Here is a 20,563-nt window from a genome sequence, read left to right on the forward strand (position 1 = left end):
AACAGAAGCGAGCGTATCTATTGTAATAGAAATGACAACCATTGTTGTTTCCATTGTCGATGATTCGCACAGGTATCATTTTGCATGGCTTATTAAAATCATCGTCGTGAGTTTTATCAAATTTTTTTTTTTCTTTTCGAATATTCCAAAAATATATTGTATTATTATCTGATGAAAATAACTTGCTTTTGCTGATGACGATCTGCAGAGAATATAGAGAATATTTTAATTTAAGCATTGAAAATTTGGTTCATTTTTTATGTATTATAATTTATCAAATAACTAATTTAATTATTGCCTTTTGATAAAACAACAATTGCCAAACGTTGATTAAAATTAATGATATTTTGTAATTAATTTATGATTTTTACGCAAAGCGTATTTAAGATGAAATGATTAATTTAGAGTATTATAAAGTCGTTAAAGTCTTTTAAATACCAAAGTTTCTTGGACACGAATATAGAAAGAGTTTCCATTTCACAAGATATAATAAATTAATCCCGTGCAAGATGCACAAATGATTAGCGGTTAACTTGGTAGGCGAATGTTTGTGTTTAAATGTTGCAACGACGAGCGTCAATTAGCGTCATGAATCGCAAATTTTCATTGTATAAATAATAAATAGCGCGTATAAATATAGCGTACAAACATCGGTAAATCGTATGGACGACAATTTGTTCTAAATATTGACGTATGAATGCTTGGCAAATGCGCGCGATCGTTTATTTCGTATCGCAAAAACAAACACGACGTTCAACGCGCCGTTTAAAAGGTACTCGCGCCGGTTTTCCCGCGGTTATGCAGATCGGCGATACGTACGGAAAATTCAAACGATCGTTTTTACGATCGTCCGGATGAGCAAGTAAGTGGCCGTTGTGTCGGGTAATTCCCGGGGAGTTTTGTAATTCGACCTTTCATCCGCGTAACATTGCATTGCCGCATTATCGTAGCAATTTGGCGGTTGAATGCGCTGCGGCGCGAGTTTTGCGGCCGTTACAAAGGCAGTACCGACGCAAAAGGATTAAACAGTTTGGAGGTCAGACGCGTGGTCGGTTCTTTCTACTTTGCCACATAAAGTTGGATTATCACTCCGCCTTGTTTCCTGCGTGCTAGATATAATTGCCCGTCCCACTTGCGCAAGTTGGTTCGGTGATTACAAATAAATTATTTGCGCGCTCAAGTCACCTATAACTTGGTAATCCCTTTATGCGTTACGTCTTGTTTCGCGTTTATCGCGTATTTATAATCTTGTAGTTCAATATTGAAGCTTAAATAGGAATTTTATTTACAGATGATGTCTCCAAAACAATACATTGTGACTGTGAAAAATATATTGATTAAAGTGTATTTTATAAAGAGGTGTCTGTTTTTTTTTTTTTTTTTTTTTTTTTTTTTTTTTATAGCGATTTCAAACAAATATTGAAATTTCTTAATTATTTCGTGCGCGCGACTATATTTGCGAGATAATATTAAAAGGAATTAAAGTATGCGTTTGTGTCACAAACATATTTAACAAGAAACACCGAGAAGAGATAAGCGTTCTTCCTTTCTCTTCATTCGCGCGCGAAAAGGAAAGGAAGAAAAAAAAACAGAGCAGATAAATCTTTTATCGTTCACGGTTATGGTTCACATACACAGACATGTTCGCGTACACGTGGCTGCGAGACAACACCCCGGTGGTGCGAAATTACAGTCGTCGCCGAAGTCTATCCCGCGAGCGTTTACTCCCGGCAGCAGATAGAGATTTATGACGCGGCCTCGGGAAATTCTCTCTCGCGCTGCTTTACTCCAGTGCCACCGACCTACAACGGGCGCGCCGGCACGACCTTGGAGAACTTCGGAACAAAGTTAAACGTTCGTCCGCGGCCGTTGCACGCTTTCCGGCACAACGTGCTCGACCTCCAAGTCCGCGGGAAAAGGTACGAGTTACACGTGTGTATACATAATACGCATTACGAAGACGATGACCGCAAATGTTTGCGTTTTTTTCTCCGTCGAATAAAAATTAATTTATGCATAATTAAAAAAAAAGAGAGAGAGAGAGAGAGAGAGAGAGAGAGAGAGAGAGAGAGAGAGAGAGAGAGAGTAAAGGGGATATAAAGAATAGAGTTTCTAATGAGTTGACCGAACGAGTTTACCCTCTGCTTGCTTTGTAAAGCCAATTCGAAGCAATTTTTTTTAATCGCGAAAGCTTAGCACGTCAAGTTTTTTATATTGTGTTTTTATACTGTCTTCTTTTGTCCGAAAACTTGCAACGTCCTCGCGAAATGTATATGTATACTGTTGACGAGGAATGTTTGTAAGTTTAAGTGTGTACGCAGCTTAAAGCTTGCCTCGGCGAAGGGGCGCTTGAGATCATAAGAAGGAGACTAACGGCTGATCGAACAAACTTTATCGGGGCGAAACGCGACCCTCTTCCGTCATTCACGACGCTAACCTAACCCAACTTGACTTCGCTCGACCTTCCCGCCTCGCTGGGTGCTTTATGGTGTTTCGAGCGAGGGTGTGAAAAGTGTGCTCCCTTGTACGTCGATGGAAAGCAAATGCGCCCGTTCCCGGCGGTCGAGTCCTTCGTAAATTGTGACTCGTCTCTGATATGGACGTAATCGGGGTGCTTTGGGAACTTGGGATCTCGGGCGCGAGATTTTTTTAGGGTCGGAAAATTATGGTAATTTATGGAAAATTCGAGAATTCTTCGACCAGAAAAAAATAGTTAAGAACGTAAACTTCTGTTACAGACGATTTTTTTTGAATTATATGTCTGCATAAAATAAATTATATTTCAAGTGATCTGTTATCACTAATTTCTCTCCCTCTCTCTCTCTCTCTCTCTCTCTCCCTCTCTCTCTCTCCCTCTCTCTCTCTCTATATATATATATATATAGATCTCATTTTGATTAATACGAATTATTAATAATACTAGTACATTAACACAGTAAAGGATATACTAAATAATATTATATACATGAAAGTAAATAAGTAAAAAAGATACAGATTAAAAAATGTTTAAATTTTTGAAACACTCGATGTACCATTAAATAGAAATAAAATAGAAATAATAAAAATAGAAGATAGAAATACAAGAACACGAGAAAGATATGTCATAAATATTAAAATCAATGCAAATATTTTTTGTAATGGAGCCATTAGTTTTCGCAAATAATTTACGTATATATTTTTACCATATTTTTATTAATGAATATCTCTGAACTGTGCAACTCGATATATAATCGATATGTGATATATGAAATCTGAAGATAATGTTTCCAATCTACTAAACTGAAAATATCCGAATAATTAATTTTAAGCATAATTTCATTTAGTATCGCGAATTAATCATGTAACTGGTATTTGCTGTAGCCATAGAAAATATTAATTGCAACTGCAATTCCCCGCACATCTACGATGCTCCAGTTTCCTTTGCATATCTTTACATCCCGTCTCACATGAATAATAAATGTTTTGTTTCACTTAATTGAAAATAACGTATTTTAAACAGTATAATTTTTCGGATTTAATTAATTTGGTCAAAAGAAAGATAATAATTCATCTTAAATAGAATTAAATCGCTTTCTAAGAATCTATTCGCAACAAGTACTTCCTCAGCATGATTTAGATTGAAAGTCCATCGTGTTACGACACACAACAGTCAAAACTCTGCGATTCTCGCGATACGCAAACTTTCCGAACTTTTGGACTTAAAAGCTGCCGCAGAGAGTACGTTCGACTTAACTCGCTTTACAGAGTTTCGTACATCAGGGAAAGCGCAACAGGACCGTCCGCATTGCATTTTTCTTTTCGCCCATTTCCATCCCCTTCCCTACTGCGGAAGTTCTTCTCTCGTTCTCGTTACAAGAGGCGCGACGAGCAACGCGCTCAGTAAGAAATATCGCCCTTGATATTTTTCTAATGCGCGAGAGAACCCGACCCTCTTCCTTCATTTCCAGGCAACGATAATGACACGCGAGGAAACTGCTCTCGGAGAATCTCGGCTATCATTTAGTACGAAATATACAATTTATTATCTAAATAGTAGCTGACTCGTTACGATTACATACGTAGACAAAGTGGACTTCTCGCAATTGTGTAACAGTAAAATAAACAAAGTGAACAACCTTTTCTTAAATCTTTCTTTTAGTGTTATCTTTTGTCACTTACTAGATTCAGATTAGATGTCTTTCAGATTCGACATTTCTCAGACTTTCAGATTAGATATCAGTAATAATTAAAAACAATTTATCTATGAAATAGGATTATTATTTTCGTTATTACGATATAAAATCAAACAAATATTTTTTGTAGAAATACGTATTAACCTGTCTCACTTTCAACATCTTAATCGCCATCGGTGAAATTCGACGATAAGCATTGCGAGCCTCGCGTTTTATGAAACGCGCATTTTTTTTTTTTTTTTTTTTTTTTTTTTTTTTTTCGATCGACGACGAATATAGTCGCCTTTGAAATAACGTAAAATCGACATGAACGATATTCCTCGCTCGTCACTCGGACGAATGACGAGCCGCGACGAACGGCAGCGACTATCACAAATTTCTCAAACCTCCATTGACCTAGATTTCGCTTCTTTTTTTCCTCTCGGATTCTGAATGAACGCCTGGTTTGAGTCGGCGACGGTGACGGAAAATGGAGAAAGAGAAGTAACGACAGGAGAAAGAGAAAGAGAGGGAGGGGAAGGAGAGAGAGAGAGAGAGAGAGAGAGAGAGAGAGAGAGAGAGAGAGAGAGAGAGAGAAGGGATATACGATGGGTGGCGAGAGAGAAGAGGGCGACGGGCAGGGGGAAGCCAGGTGAAAATCGATGCAACCGAGAGAGACCTGTGCGTGGGTAACGCGGGAGACCGCGCCTGGAAAATCAATTTTCAGGGTTTTCCAGGACGAAGACCCGTCGGCGGCGACCTAGGAAACGGTCGAGCGTTCTGAACGTTGCTCTCTTTTTCCCTCGCCGCTGCCTGTGTCGTGGATCGTGAGAGGGGGAGGGAGTGGCGAAAGAGGATGGGGAAGCGGGCGGGTATATCTCAGTGCCACAATTTGCGAACGAGCACGTATTAGATCCAGGTGTGCTTAATGATATCCCCAGCGCGGAAGTCTCAAGACGCCGGGCGCTTCTTTTCTTACTCGGGATGTTCATCCCGAGTAATTTCAGCTTTGCTGTGCTGTGCTGTGCTCGCACAGCACAGCCGAGGATATTTTTTTAATTAAAACGCGCCGAGGGGCCTTCGGCCTCCGGGCCGCGTCAAGCGCGAATTCGGTTGGTCGTTCGCGCGCGACTTTGAAGCGACTTTCCTTCGTCCGATACGCCGCGTCCGGCTGTTAAAATGAGATAATAGGGAGAAACGTCCTTCCGGGACGATTCAAGCGGAGATCTTCAGCAGCGCGACGCTCTCGCGTTAGGACCGCTCACGTCTCGCAGTAATTCCGCCGACGTCTCTCTGTTATCCGAGACACAATGAGATACAGTTTCACAAAGGCGTCAAAGCTAAGAAACAGGCACTGTGTATAATCGTCATTCGATAGTCAACGTAGTATGTATTTTCCTTCCAGACGCTCTTTCCTTCCCCAGCTTCTCTCAAATAACTCTAACATTGTCCGTATTAACATATTCTTTCTTATTGACAGTACTTTATTGCAATTTTTTTTTATCTAATCGAGCAAGTTGAATGAATATTTGTTCTTTCTTTTCTTTAAATTATATAATTTAACATATGGGAAATGAAGTTTCCATGAAACTAAAATTTGCAGCGATGATGAAGAAAGATCTAAATATCATATCTTTAAAAGATTCTGAATCATTCACAGTGTTCAATTACGCTCGAGAAAAAGATGCTCCGTAAATCGGAAAATAAGATTCGCAGGCCGATCGAATCTCAGTGTTGTATTCATTTGCGTAGTCACGAGAGTACCCTTGTTTGAGAGAAATATCGAAAGCAGAGAAGAGAAAAAAAAAAAAAAAGAGACGCAGGGCACAAAATTCTAGGGAGGTAGTGAATGTGTACGGACTATAAGCTGCTATCGAGCGGATAGGCGTGCGACAACCCCTCTCCCTTCGCCATACCTCCCTCGACCGTCCCCCCGAGTTCCCTTTTTCCTCCTGCTCGCCACCCCCTAACCACCCTCTGTCCTCCCTTTTCGCCCTTCTCCTCCTCTTCCACCATCTCCACCTCCGCCCCTCTTGGACCGAGCAGGAGCGGCAGGGTGGTCGGTGGGTGGAAAAGGGTGGAGGCTGAGGCTACACGTTTTCCCACACTCGCCCTTTCCGCCCTTCCCCGACTCTCCTCCCTTTACCATCCAACGCGGCACCCTTCGCCCATCTCGCCCTTGCTCGACCTAACTCCTCGCTCTTGCGCTCCCTCGCCACGTCTTCCTCACCTCTGTCCCACCTCTCTCCTCCCTCCCTCTCCCCCCCCCCCTCTCTCTCTCTCTCTCTCTCTCTCTCTCTCTCTCTGCCTTCTTCTCACTCACACCACAGCCACTCATTATAGTTACTACCACTGCTATAGCCTCGACCTACACTACCTCCTTCACCATCTCCTTCGTTGCCACCTACGACAACCGACCGCCAAAGGACGGTCTAGTGATGGTCCTCGAAGCAATATTCATTCGCAATTCTCGGGCAAAGTGCGAATGTCCCGGATAGAATATCGCGATGTTGCCTATCGGACATCATATTAATTATCCGATTCATCCAAGTTTCATATTACTGTAACGCTTTCTTTATTTAAAATAATATTTTCATGTGTTATATTCTTTATTTGATGTACTGCAATAGTTTTACATACCTTGAATAGTAAGAGTTATGCATCAATTAAATTTTGCTTTCGAAATAATAAATCTCTAGTATGGAATTTTGAAGACAGAAATTTATTATTTCGAAAAGAAGAAATTATTTGTATCATTGTTAACCAAGAGAAATCACGAGACATATCACAAGTCACAAGTATTCGATATTTTAGAGAATATGCGAGAATGTCGATGTCATTATTACTTACATCCTTTTTCACATTAATGTTATGTCAGTTATGTCATAAATGTTATCCATTTCGCGGTAATAAAAAATATGGAGTAAAGAGATATCTAAATTTTAACTTTGCTCAACCTAGCAAACTTATGATATTTGATTTTATTTTGCCTATTGTATTTTAAATGATATAAACAATTTTCACAAATCTGATGCTTTAATATAAAATTTTCAGTGTTTAATATATAATATTGATATTATATAATTTTTAACTAGCATATACAATGCTAACATTCAAATCAAAATAAGTGGAATTTTAAAATTAATGCAACAATATGTACATATATACAAATTGGCATGATTTTATATCGACTATTTGTTTTTTAAACAGCATTAAATTTGATTGTGTGTAACAATTAATTTTAACGTGTCGCGTGCCGTCTAATTATTATTTCTCGGGCATATATATTTTTTGTGCATTTAACTGATCCAGGATAAGTCACGAAAATCATCGATAAATTCATCTATAAATTCTCAATGGATCGCCATTCAACGATTTGCTTACGTTTCCTTTCATTTAGCGGGATTATATACGGTATGATCAATGCGCGCGCGGTTTATCTTCCTCCTTCTCTCTCTCTCTCTCTCTCTCTCTTTGCAGTTACGACGATAAATTATCCGAATCACGGAGAAAGAAAACACGGGAAACGAAGTGTACCCGCGAGTACTCATTCTCCGTATACCTACCTACCCGCCTGACCGCATTCCGACAATAATCACTTCATCCACTGTCGGGCGATGGCGGACCTTAACTACTTTTCACTTACGATTTAATTCACTGACGGCATATACGTTTTATATTGTCCGGCAATTACGCGTCGTGGAAAGATTTGTCATCGCACTTGGGAATATTAAAATTACCGAAGCGTCCCGATACGCTCGTACAAGTGGAACGTGACTTATCGATTAGAAACTTTGAATTATCGAAAGATTGCTTATCCGAATCGAATGCATTTTCTTTTTGTTTGTCCCAAACTTTTGCTATCTGTTAATTTGCATAGAGCGAGCTAAACGAAAACTTATTCTTCGCGGAATTTTTCCGATAGTCTTTATTTCGGCAAAATAATACTTTTTTTTTTTTTTTTTAATTAAATCTCGTTAACTAAAATTTTAAAAAATTTATCCACATCCAATTATATTTGTCTCTTGTAAAACTCGACATTATGCACCTTAATTAGATCAAAACGTATCGCGAAACGTAATTGAATTATTCACAGAATTTCATTACGATTGTGATAAGATACGAAGGAATTATTCGTGGAATGTGATAAAATCTTTCTCATAATAAATCTCACGACTGAGATGCGAAAAGCGACATGTGCGAAAGATTAAAAGATTCAAGAATCATAATTGACACGAAAACATCTCGTGTTTTCTTCGGCTCTTTGTTTTTCTTTTTACGTAATGTTATACGCGTGAAAAACAAAAAATAGAATCGATTGATATCGACCGAAACTTTCTACCCATAATTAAAGAAATATAAAACAAAATAAGACAGAAAGAAAAACGTGAGAAGATCGTCCAAATAAGATATTGTAAAAGTTTCATCCGTTATGTGGGTCGTTATTATGTAATGCCGCTCGAAAACAACAATAACAACAACAACAACAACAACAACAAGAGGGCGCGAACACAGTTTCCCGTTATACTTCACGTGTAACATCAGCCTTAAGGTTCTCACGTGCGACCATCGGCTCGCATAATCGATTATCGATAGGCGGCAGGGAGGATAATCTCGGTGCGAAAGCTCTCCGAGCGATGTCATGACCCCTTAAGAACGCTCTTCTCTATAGGAAAAAAGTTTCTCCGATAGAAAACTTCGACCGAGTGCCGTGAACTATCGAACCGGCGCGCCGACCAGCGTGGGTAAAGGATTGCCGCGCGTGTGTATATACACGGCGGTTATAAAATAACCACACGACAATCTGGATCGGTCGAAAGCGATAAAAAAGTAAAATGTTTTATATTTGTGTGAAAACACTCTCCGAATTGATATGGACGCGAATTCGAGACTCGAAACTTTTATTTCCCGAAACATCGCTGTAAAAAAAAAAAAAAAAGAATGAAAATATGATTTGAAAGAGAGTGTGCGCCCCATGCGCCACGTTGTTCTACGCTATGATACGTACGGTTCGTGAAACATTGATAAACGTTGTCAGAAGGGATATAATTTTGCGTATCTTGCGCTTAAACGCGCACAATTTTCCTTAGATTTATTGCGCATACGTGTTATACAAGTAATTTGCCTCTAGAGATATTCATAATATATTACGTTTATCCTCTCTTTGTAGAGAATATAGATTTAATACAATTTTAAAACTCGCAAATTGCAATTAACCATTATTTATTACATTTGTTTCAACATTTTATTGAATACATATTTGATTCAATGATTCCCGACGTATTATGCAGCGTATATTTCCTGTGATAATATAAAACTTTCGTGCATTATTTTTTATATTTAAAAAAATTACTTCTAAATTATACATATATATATTACACACACACACATATATATATATATATATATATATATATATATATAACTTTCCGAAAAAATCATATTTTATGTAACGAGGTTATGATATTTAAAAAATTACCTTATTAAGGGGATGAAAAACATTTTTCCAGACCCATATTATTGAACAAAACACATTGTATGTATACTCACAAAAATAATACCATATTTTATAAATTTAATATATGTACATATCTTTATATATTGAGTTACAGATTAATATAGAGAATTTAGGAGTCTGAAATCATTTCGTCAAAGTAATAAAGACATGACTTTGTCTTCTAAGAGTCCTTGCGATTTCGCGCAGCTGTCGCGGGTGATTCGCGCCCGACCAATATTTCCCTCGGTAACGCCGGCTAGTTACCCTCGTTAGGTCGGCCGCGGCGTACGGCCAACTCTCCGAGGGTCTCTTTACAACAAGTTGAACGTAGGGGAGGGGGACGGGGGGTCGAGGTCGCCGTCGAGGGTGGTCGGTCGGTCCGGAGTTGAGCTGCGCGCTTGTGTACGTCGCGTCGCGTCGCGTCGCGTCGCGTCGCCTTGCGTCGCCTCGCCTCGCCTCGCCTCGCCTCCCGGAGACTCGGCTTGGCACGACCACGAAAAGTTTCGCCGGTCACGTTCAACTTTCGCGCACCGTTCGAAAAACCGTCTCTCTCTCTCTCTCTCTCTTTCTCTCGCTCTTTCTCTCACAGCCGACGGCGACGAATTAGGTCGGCGACCGAGTGCCCCCGAGTGCGGTATCGTGTCGCGAGCACCCGCTGTCCCCCGAATCGACAAGACGAGGTTGCCTCTCTTTGGCCGAGAAAAAGTTTTTCCTCCTTCGGACCTTCGATAGACGATGGCCGGTGAAACGAAGTCGCGATTCGTCACGAAACCGTGCTTTGCGGTGTACTACACGGTAAAAAATATTTTGTATTTTTGTTGAAATTTTTTCTCGTGTAGAAATTTTTAACATACTCTTGTGTATTAATATAACATACTGTCGTTATGTTATTTTAACTTTTCTGCATTGAATTAATATTCACTGTTTCTAAGAATGAAAACAACACAATTAACAAGTAAATCTTACACTAATTCACATTTTTGTGTTAATTTTTTACATATTTGCCTTCTGTTGAATTAACATTAAAATTAGATGGATAAATTTGGGAGACAAGAAATGTGTTAAATTTAACACAAAATTTTTTACCGTGTATATCTTTTCATCTTTGAGACTTTTTGGCAGCGATTAGTTGAAAATTAAAAACAACTATCACGTAATACATGGATTAATTTTATTATTAACTTTAACTTGTTTTGCGAGAACAGAAGATGAATGATGTTGAAATCATCCGTTAAATAACTGAAGACATGGCTTAATATTTATATTATACATATTGAATTAATTTATATATATATATATATATATATTGAACTATATCTTGTCATTTATTTAACGTCTGATGATTTCAACATTTTTGCTGTTTTTGCAAAGCGAGTTAAAATTAATAATAAAACTAATCTATGTATTACGTGACAATTATTTTTAATTGAAAAATATTCTGACGTGTATTTGATCCGTTTTCAACTAATTCTGGTGTATTTTCAACTAATCCAGATAGTTTCAAAGATAAAAAGATGTAATACAGTCTAAAACACCGTTTCGCGATAAATATCGCACTTTCGTTATAATAAATAAAACTTTAAGAATATTTTTCGTGCCAACATTCGAAGGAAGCTCATCAACTCAAGCACATTTTTATCATCAATTTTATATATATTAATGTTTTGAAAAATAAATTTATATATTCTGGAAATTTTATTTTATTAAACCATTATGTGTGTGATCGAAATATAAATATTTCTAATTAATATCATTTTAAAGATAAAGTTGTACGATCGAAATTGACAAAAGTGGGCTTTTATAATTAATTATCGTTTTGATTTAAACTTTATAATATAATCCGTTATAAATTAAGATATTTATAACAGAGATCGCGAATGACGATAGCCGTCTCTGATTTTAGCGCGATTTAAATTCCAGCTGCAGAATGCGGTTGACAGGGCTAAATAATAAAGTCGATCAATCAAGTCCAATTTTGGTACCGTCCGAGTAACTTCGCGCGCGAAGTGGGTCATCGACCGAATATACTGCCCTACGAGAGCATGTCGCGTGTGCGTTCGACGTCCGTCAACGGCGAAGAAATATTTGCGCGCGATAAAAGCGAAATCTTCCGGAACGCGTCTCGTTTCGCTTTTCCATTTTTGCTGATTTTTTTTTTTTTTTTTTTTTTTTTTGCAAATCGTGCAGAAATAATCGAACACACAGAGCCCGCAGAAAAATCAACAATACGTCGGAAATGTTTGCGAAGATGAGATATTCGGGAAATTACTCGTTGCACATATTTCGCATTGTGCGAAAAAGTTTCCCGGTAGATTGGGTCGCACAATCGATTGCGGGAGAAAAAGTTTCCCCTGTCCCAACACGCTTTCGGGCGCAATCTTAGATACTACTTCGCAGGTGTCATGATTCAGCATCTGGAAGCTGGACGAGAAACAACGTTCGAAATATAGTGTATCTTGAAATACAAATATGTCTTTCGACATTACAATCAGACATATAACGTTTATAACGTACAAATGCCGAAAGTAAAAGGAAACAAGTTTTATTTTATTCCATACGATTTGCAATCTTATCCTTTCATTAACGTACATATTGTATATATCACTTACATTAATTATTAGTACATTTAATATTTATAATAATGATATTATATTATATTATTTCCATTAATATCATCGTTTTATTTTTTTAAATTTAATTTAATTTAAAATTTATTATCAATAATTAAAATGCTTTCATCGACTTGATGCGTTATGAAAAAATCGTGCGTAACTCTTCTTAATTAAAAATGGCAAGATGTAAGCAATTTATGCAAAATTTTGAATTACGGTGTCACAATCAGCAGAGAGCTCCCTAAAATGATAACCCGGCGCGGCGTCGCGACGCGTTCGGCAATTTCGCGGAATCGAGTCGTCGCCGGCGGGAAAATCTTCGAACTAGTTGCGTCCCCCCCGTGTTGGAGAAACTTTTTCCCTCAACATTCCGGGGGATATAAACTGTGCGCGCGGCGAGCGGCAGCGCGAAACTTCCGACCCTTAACCCGTTTTCAGATGTTCTCGAGAGTTCGCGAGAGGAAAGTTCGAAACTTTGCCGGGATGTCTTTCGCGGATTACATTCAATCAAATATGCACGATTCCGGGACAAAATCTTAATCGAAATCCTATAAATTTAATGTAGTTACGTCAGCATTTCTAATTTAATTCTTGAGCGTGAATGAAGATATTCTGGGAAGGAAAATTTTTACATACGCGTGAAATTTGATCTTGTTTTATATACGACATTTATGAAATATGTTACAATTCGTGTTTAAGCACAGTTTACCGAGTTTTAGGATTGAGATTCAGAGTGATTCAAGTATTACTCTTTAAAGGAAGATGGAGTAAGGAAATTATTTAACATTGCAAATTAGAAAGTCTTAAGTTTTTATGACAATAACACAAAACTTTGTACTTACTTAACTTTAAATAAACTTTATCCTAACACAAATTTGATTCAAGAACTAACGGCACATTTAATGTATCAAGTCTTCGAAATTTTCGCTAACAAAAAGATCATTCTAAATTCGTCTACATAGAACTACTGTAACTAAGAAGAGGAAATATGATAATCCTGAGACACGTTCTATACATTATAAGTAGATAATATTATGGAATTGCGGATGGGGCGTTTCACGATGCGTACGTTACATCTGCAATAAGGTTGTGGTAACATGATTATAACACATTGTAAAATACAGCATACTGTTGAACCGGACAAATGTGTGTAACAGGTTCGCCATGACACGAGCCGAGTGCATTTGAATTTGAATGCCACAGAACCAGTTTACGCTTAATATATTATAGCGATGTATTATTAAGAATAACACATGTATTAAGAAGTGAGAAAATTCAAAAAGGCGGAAACGTGAGAATAGAAATGTGAATAAACTCGTCAATATATATAAATAAATTAACGATAGGGTGTATCTTGCTAAATTTTGCATGTGCGTGCATAGGTAAAATTGTACCTTAACTAATTACAATTTAACAATAAGCACCGTTTTTAGCCATTTCAATCACGTAATTTAATTTCTACTTATAAACGAATCTATGTCACATGAGATTAAGCATATCTTTCTGCAAGACAGGTGTATATAAATATACTTCTCTCTCACATGATTATCATTTCTCCAAGAATCTTGCGAGCGTTATACATCCGTGGCCAGTGTTATTGCATTATGCACTTTGCGAAGGATATACGATTTGTCGAATAGCTTTCACAAAATTGATTAAATCATCGGAAAAATTTCACTAGAGAAAAAAGTTTCGACTTCTCCGGCGAAAAATCACCACGAACATCAACAAAGGTGAAACACTTATCTCGCCAACTCCACTGCGAGGATAAGAAAACAGAGATCGAAATACAATCGCGAATCTCCGACGCGTGAGCGAGCGAGCAAGCGAACGAACTTCCTCCTTACCGATCTAACGGGTGAATCACGGCCCCGTTAATCGACCCTACCGGCTCACCCCGAAATTACGGAAAAGAGCCGCGTATCTCTCTCTCTCTTCTCTCTCGGACTCTCTCTCTCTCTCTCTCGCTCTCGCTTTCTCTCTCTCTCTCTCTTTCTCTCTCTCTCTCTCTCTCTCGCTCCCTTTCCGCGTGTGTGTTTCGCCCCTATATCCCCGGTGCGGTCTCTCGACGTTACAACGCGCGCACCACCGATGCACGACGCGCGATACTCGATTCGCGCGTTGTAATGGTCGATCGCAGCTTCGACCCTCTTCCGAAGCCATCGAACGGCCCGAACGCGGTCGGATTTTTCGACGTTTACTGCCTTTAGGCCCCTGGACCATGCGTCCGCCACCACCCTCTCTCATCCCCATGCTCCCCCGAATACTCAAATTGACCCGTCGTGCTCGATCCACCCCCTCTTCCCCCCTCCCCCTCCCCCCCACCGCCGTTCGCAGCGAGCAGAGTTCTCTCCCTCTTTCTCCCCTGCCGCTGCCGCCGCGGCAGTTGCCACAGCTTCCAACCTTTTTACCCCTGTACCAACCCTGCTTTTTCCCCCGTTCCGCCCAGCCGCCAACCCTACCACCTCCTACCCCTCTTTTTATTCCGTTCTCCCTCACGCGCACCACTCATTATAGTTTCTCCCTCCCTCACCGCGCACTCTCTTTCCCTCTTTCCCTCCCTCTCTCTTTCTCTCTCTCTCTCTCTCTCTCTCTCTCTTCTCTTTCTCGCTCTTTCGTATATATCTCTCTCTATCTCCCCTTCCCTATGCCGCCACCATCTCCTCATCCTCTCTCTCCTCGTCCTCCTCATCCTCCTCGCCCATCACCATCCGCTCACTCGCTGCTGTTCTCCCTTCCACCCTTACACGTCGACCACCCTCCACCCGGTTCAACGCTCTACCGCAACCCTGGGAAAACCCTGGAAAATCCAGCGGCGTGCACCTAACTTCACCGTAGCGTATGTGTGTATATATATACATATATATATATATATATATATATATATATATGTATATGTAGGTATATATATATGTATGTATATATGTCGCCCGCGCGTGTATCCATGACACAAGCAAGCAGAGGTTGTGTGTATCTACCGGGTGTCTCGGAATCGTTTTCTTCGTCAAAGATGGGATCTATGATCAATTCTCAGCGCAGAGGGAAACTTTTCTCATTTTTTCATAAAATCTGTAAATGCGTAATTTTTCGATCATAATCGTACGAGTGAAAAATGTAATAAAATATTTGGTTAATTTCATTATTGTAAAAATGATTTTATACAACTTTAACATAAAGGTATGAATAAATAAATTTTTACGCAAATTTTCGAGGAGAAAAACTACTTTGAATTCATGACAGTTTCTTAGCAACTGTCTTGTAGCAAGAAGCGTTGTAGCAAGGAACAGCGTTAATTTTCAAACACCCTCTATACGATGTTGCGTATACAGCCGCCGCGAGAGGCATGCGTAGGTAATAGGCATCGGCCAGGACGTTAGCGCGAAAATTGTTTATTTAAAGCCCGCACGGGGATGGTTGCGCGTGCGCCGCGTCGGTGTACGCATCGGAAATTGCGTGCATAAGGATGGCGGACGTAAACGCGCGTGTGTATACCGTGCGAGTCGAAGCAAATCGCGTGCGGGTTTATTTCGTCTCTGGGCATTGTTAAAAAAAGTCGGAGGAAAGTCTGGTAAAATCTAGTGAATCGCCAGGGAAATCAAAACAATTTTGGAAAATCTATTTAGAAGGATCTGGACAATTTTGCGTCGCTTTGACGAAAGACGAGAATTAAAAAATACCATGATGTTATTAGTGTTTAAAGCGTTAAAAGATAACAAAGTTAATGTACGGTACATTCGAATCACACAGTATGTAAGTATGTTTCGTGAACGTTCGGATTAGAGAGAGAAAAAGAGAGAGAGAGAGAGAGAGATTGTGCAGTAGCGCTGCGACATACATAATGTAGGACCATCTCTATTCGTTTTCTTCCGGTTTGCCGTGATAAATAATACAGTGACCGTTATAATTGTTACCCTTCTGATTAATAATGCGTTAATAGTTAAATCGTGCCTTATATGTATATACATTCACTTATACGTTCCCCGATATCTTATATTGTCATTACGTTGGTACGGACACAAATATTTGATCGCGATACACTCGCGGACGAAAGTAAACGCTTACGGCTATTACGGCCGTGCAATAATCGGGCGCGTAAACCTGCAGGTAGCCGCTGGTTTGTATTATATATTACGCTACATTACATTAAGCATGTTGTATGCGTACAGCGCACTCACCGCTGATAAGCGCGCGGACTCGTGCAGATACACGTAAATCGGGGTGGGCGGGTGAGGGAGAGCTACCATCAGCGATAGGTCGCGGTGCATGGGGGCGCATTAATACGCACGTGCTTGTCGTGCGTGCACTTCGACAGTTGCATCCAAGATAACCGGTAAAATCGTTATTCCATCGTCCGATTCGTCAAGCCGTGCACGAATCCAAGAAACCGTATTTCATCAGCGCGAGATTTCCGACAGGATAATTATTCTTTTAACTAACGAGTGAAAATGATTACCTTTCTATTTTATACCGATTTTATACATGTGTTAAAAAGCTTCCTATTTATACCAAATTTATATTAGGAATTGTTTTTTGAATTTCTTAAATATATAAATATATAAATTTGATATGTACATGTATATCAAATTAGTACTCTCTCCTACTTTTGATAAAAAAATTGTTAAGCCATGCGGAGAAATGCAACACAAAGGACGCAATTATTTCGACATATTTCTCCCGGGGGTGAGTTTTTATCTGAAATTGATGAAGATTTTTATAATGTCCATTATGCACCGCATGCAAATCAGATTAAAATGTATTAATCGATGTTACACAAGCAACGCAAAAAATAAACGCACGGTATATATGTACGTGCAGGTATGTGTTGTATTAAAACTGTAGATTTTACAGCTCATGCCGTGAGTGATTTATGCGCGTTGCAACGTTGTATGTTCATCGATGCAGGCTTGGCGATTTCAGATCCCGGGTGTTTCCCGGTGCAGAAAAAAGCGCGAGATGAGGGCTGAATCGGATCATGGGGGTCGTGAGAGACTCTCGACGAGAGAGTTTTTTCCAAATTTTTCGCCGTGCTTGTCAAGGACCCGTTTTAGTTTCTATCATATTTATAAACCCTAGTTAACCTAGAGTTAATATTTATCGAAAAAGCCCGATTAATCGTGCATTAATTAACGTAAAAGATCAATTAAATCCTAAGGTCGATGTTGCGATTTTTGCATTTGATTTCGCTTTTTCTCACCAGAAAATAATCAATGAACAAATGATTTTTCGGAGCCCTTTACGTTCAGACTCATGAACGATAATCGTTGCTGGCGTTTTTCTTCTTCTTTCTTGTTACCCCTTTTTTTTCTCACTGACTCTAATTTTCTCGTTGACTTGATAATTACTCTCCTCGAAGCGCGTCTAAGATGAAGCGCGCGCAAAGCGCACTTGATTTTCCCCGGGCGAGTATAACGTTATGCAATTTTATGCGGAAACTTTGAGACGCAAAGGCGAGGCTCGCTTGCAAGGCTATGGTAATGGTGTGGATTCGTTAGCGTCACGATTGTCGGACACATTGGTCGCTCGTTTATATAGATGTTCGGAATTCGAATTGCGAATTTATGCCCAAGTGATGGTACTGTCAATGGCTACGACACTTTTTTTCTTTTGTGCTCACCTTTCACTTATTATTATGACTTCACAGCTCATCGCGAACCACTTTCTTTCTTTTTTTCTCGAGTAGCATTATTTCGCTACTCATACAAATTGTGATTTCAAGTTTTAAGACGTATAAATTTAAATAAATTGGTCATAATAAAAATTTTTTATTATTATTTTTAAAAAAACATTGGTTATTATATTAAAATAATACTTTTAATACTTTCTTTTAATCATTTTATCAATTAATATTATTTTCACGTAATAGTATTGTTATTTGTCGTAATATTATTTCACTCACTTGTAATTCTTGATAAAATGGACAAATATAATGTATAAATATAAAAACTAATGTGTAGATGTAACTCACAGAAGTGATTTCCAGGTCCGGCATAGTGATGTCCCTTATATGCCGCAAACAATCCGGGATTGATACCAATCTGTAAAATAGGACATGAAATTTATTGAAATCTTTATTTGTGTTCTAGATTTTATCTTGTATAATATTCGCGATTGAAATATTATCTGATCAAACCGCGAATATGTTTGCATTTAGTACAGACACGATTAATTTATCGTCATCATTTTAATTAGCCGTCATGAATGAATCGTGAATGAATCGTAAAGTGAAGAAAAGGGTTTCTCAAGTCATTTTTTTTTTTCGTCTATACATCGCTGTATTTGTTCTCCTTTCTCTCTCACGCGTCGATCTCCTAGAAATTATCAACTTTATTTCCAGACTTATTTCTGTACTCCGAAACGACGAAATTATTGTCTTCGCATCATCGAGTTTCCATCGAGTTTTTCTAGACTTGAGGAAAAACTCATCCGGGAGAGACGAGCGTTCACGTCACGCATCGCTGTCGACGTAATTAATTTCGCTTTCTACCGATTGTCAAAGCTAAGCCGAGACTTTAGAAAGAAAAAGAGTTCGCTTTATCGACGTTTTTCTCGTCTGGCATGCGATAAAAAAGGCACGCGTGAACAGGTAATCGGAATTGATTGTAAACCCGTACGTTGTTAATTAAGTTGGACCGTATCATAATTAACTATACATAAACACGACTAACCATGTGAAAACATAATATGAAAATTATGCAGGGCTTGAAATTGACGAAGGAATTTTGATGAGCTAAAAAGTTTACGAAGTTTAGAGGCATTCCTCTCTTCGCGAAAAGAGATATTTTTAATTTGGCAAAGCTTGGGCTTTCGATCGTAATCATAAATATATAAAAACAATGTATAATAATTAAATGAAGCATATATTATGGAAATGTACATGGTTTGAGTGTTCGCTATATGCATAATGTTTAATTTAACTCGAAAAGCTTCCTAAAAAGATATGCTCGACGAAAAATTGCATGTATCCATATTATATACGGCGAAATTAATTCCGTTATTATGAGAGTACTTCAATGCAACGTTTTTAATCTGCAAAATGCGAAATTGCAAATTGTCGAAACAAAGTCCTGTTTCGTGAAAGCTTCGAGCCGCTATTGAATGCTTTGGCATCTATCTATCTATCTATCTATCTATCTCTCTCTCTCTCTCTCTCCCTCTCTCTCTCTTTCTCTCTCTCTCTCTCTCTCTCATTGAATTATGTAAAAATATTAACCGTAATTAAACTAACACATTTCTAATACGCTCTTCTACGCTCATTCATCGACGAATGAGAATGGCAGAATCAAACAAATATTTTTGCTTTCCGTTCAATTTTGCTTTAAGAGAGCTCGTCTAACGTCTCTACACTTTCATTATTTTTTTCAATTTACTCGATTTCCTATGAATGTAGCCGCATCAGCAGATTGCATTGAAACAATGAATGCTTTTTCAAAATCAAAAATGTAGTAATTGAAACCCTTGGATAAAAATGGAACAGCGCGATGATTTTTCGATGTTCGAAATTAACAACTTTTATTTTTCAACGATTCTCTGAATACACAATGAATATTTCATCTCTTTTTAATATGATTTTATAATAACTGTAATAATATAAGTGAAACATTATACTGCAGTTTTTGTTTTGATTATATTCTGCTTATTCGTGATTTTGTTAAATAATATTAGTAGGCATTTCCTATTTATCCTCTACTATTCATTTATGCATATCTAATTTACATATTTTTTTCTTTGTAAACGAGTATTGTTTTTTACATTTTTCGTGAAATTCATTAACTAAACATAATCATATGCACGATGCCACGCTGTACCCTCTCGCGCGATATTGTTAAATCGAGAGAAATAGAGAGAAAGACCGAGAGAAAAAGAAAGACAAAAAAAAAAGGAGAAAGAAAGGGAGAGGGGATCGATTTCTTTCCCTGTTTCGCGACTTCACGTGCGCGCTTCTTACTCGCGATTATGCAACGGCGCGACGGGCGGGAGGGGGAGAAAGAGATGGAGGAGGAGGAGAAGGAGGAGGAGGCGCAGGTGCGGCGTTGGTACCTGTTGCACAACCGCATTATCTTCGCTCCTCGCTCCGCCGGTTAGGTAATTAATAACGACAAAGTCCAAGGATACGTTATGCGCGCGGTCGCGCAAGCACCATTAGACGCGCATCTCGCGCGCTATTAAAGCCACCTCCCGCTCCCCCTCCCTCCCCTCCTGCTAGCCGATGCACTCCCGCGTTCTCTCGACTCGCAACTGACCTTTTCGCAAGTGCAAGGTGCGCGCGAGGGGACGCGGCCGCGCCGGAGAGGAATCTCGTGTCG

General features: G+C 38.9%; 2 protein-coding genes across 11 annotated transcripts in view; one reads left to right on the top strand and one right to left on the bottom strand.

Annotated features, from left to right (window-relative positions):
- Positions 1-20,563, top strand: part of Dnmt3 (DNA methyltransferase 3) — a 134,774-nt gene that overhangs the window by 15,359 nt on the left and 98,852 nt on the right. The window lies entirely within an intron of this gene.
- Positions 1-20,563, bottom strand: part of Tdg (Thymine DNA glycosylase) — a 108,687-nt gene that overhangs the window by 8,753 nt on the left and 79,371 nt on the right. The window contains exon 6 of the mRNA XM_072890754.1: positions 18,226-18,295. Coding sequence (XP_072746855.1) covers positions 18,226-18,295 — 70 coding nt within the window. The remainder of the gene's footprint in view (positions 1-18,225; positions 18,296-20,563) is intronic.

The sequence above is a fragment of the Anoplolepis gracilipes genome, chromosome 4, assembly GCF_047496725.1.
Source record: "Anoplolepis gracilipes chromosome 4, ASM4749672v1, whole genome shotgun sequence".
Lineage (NCBI taxonomy): Eukaryota > Metazoa > Arthropoda > Insecta > Hymenoptera > Formicidae > Anoplolepis > Anoplolepis gracilipes.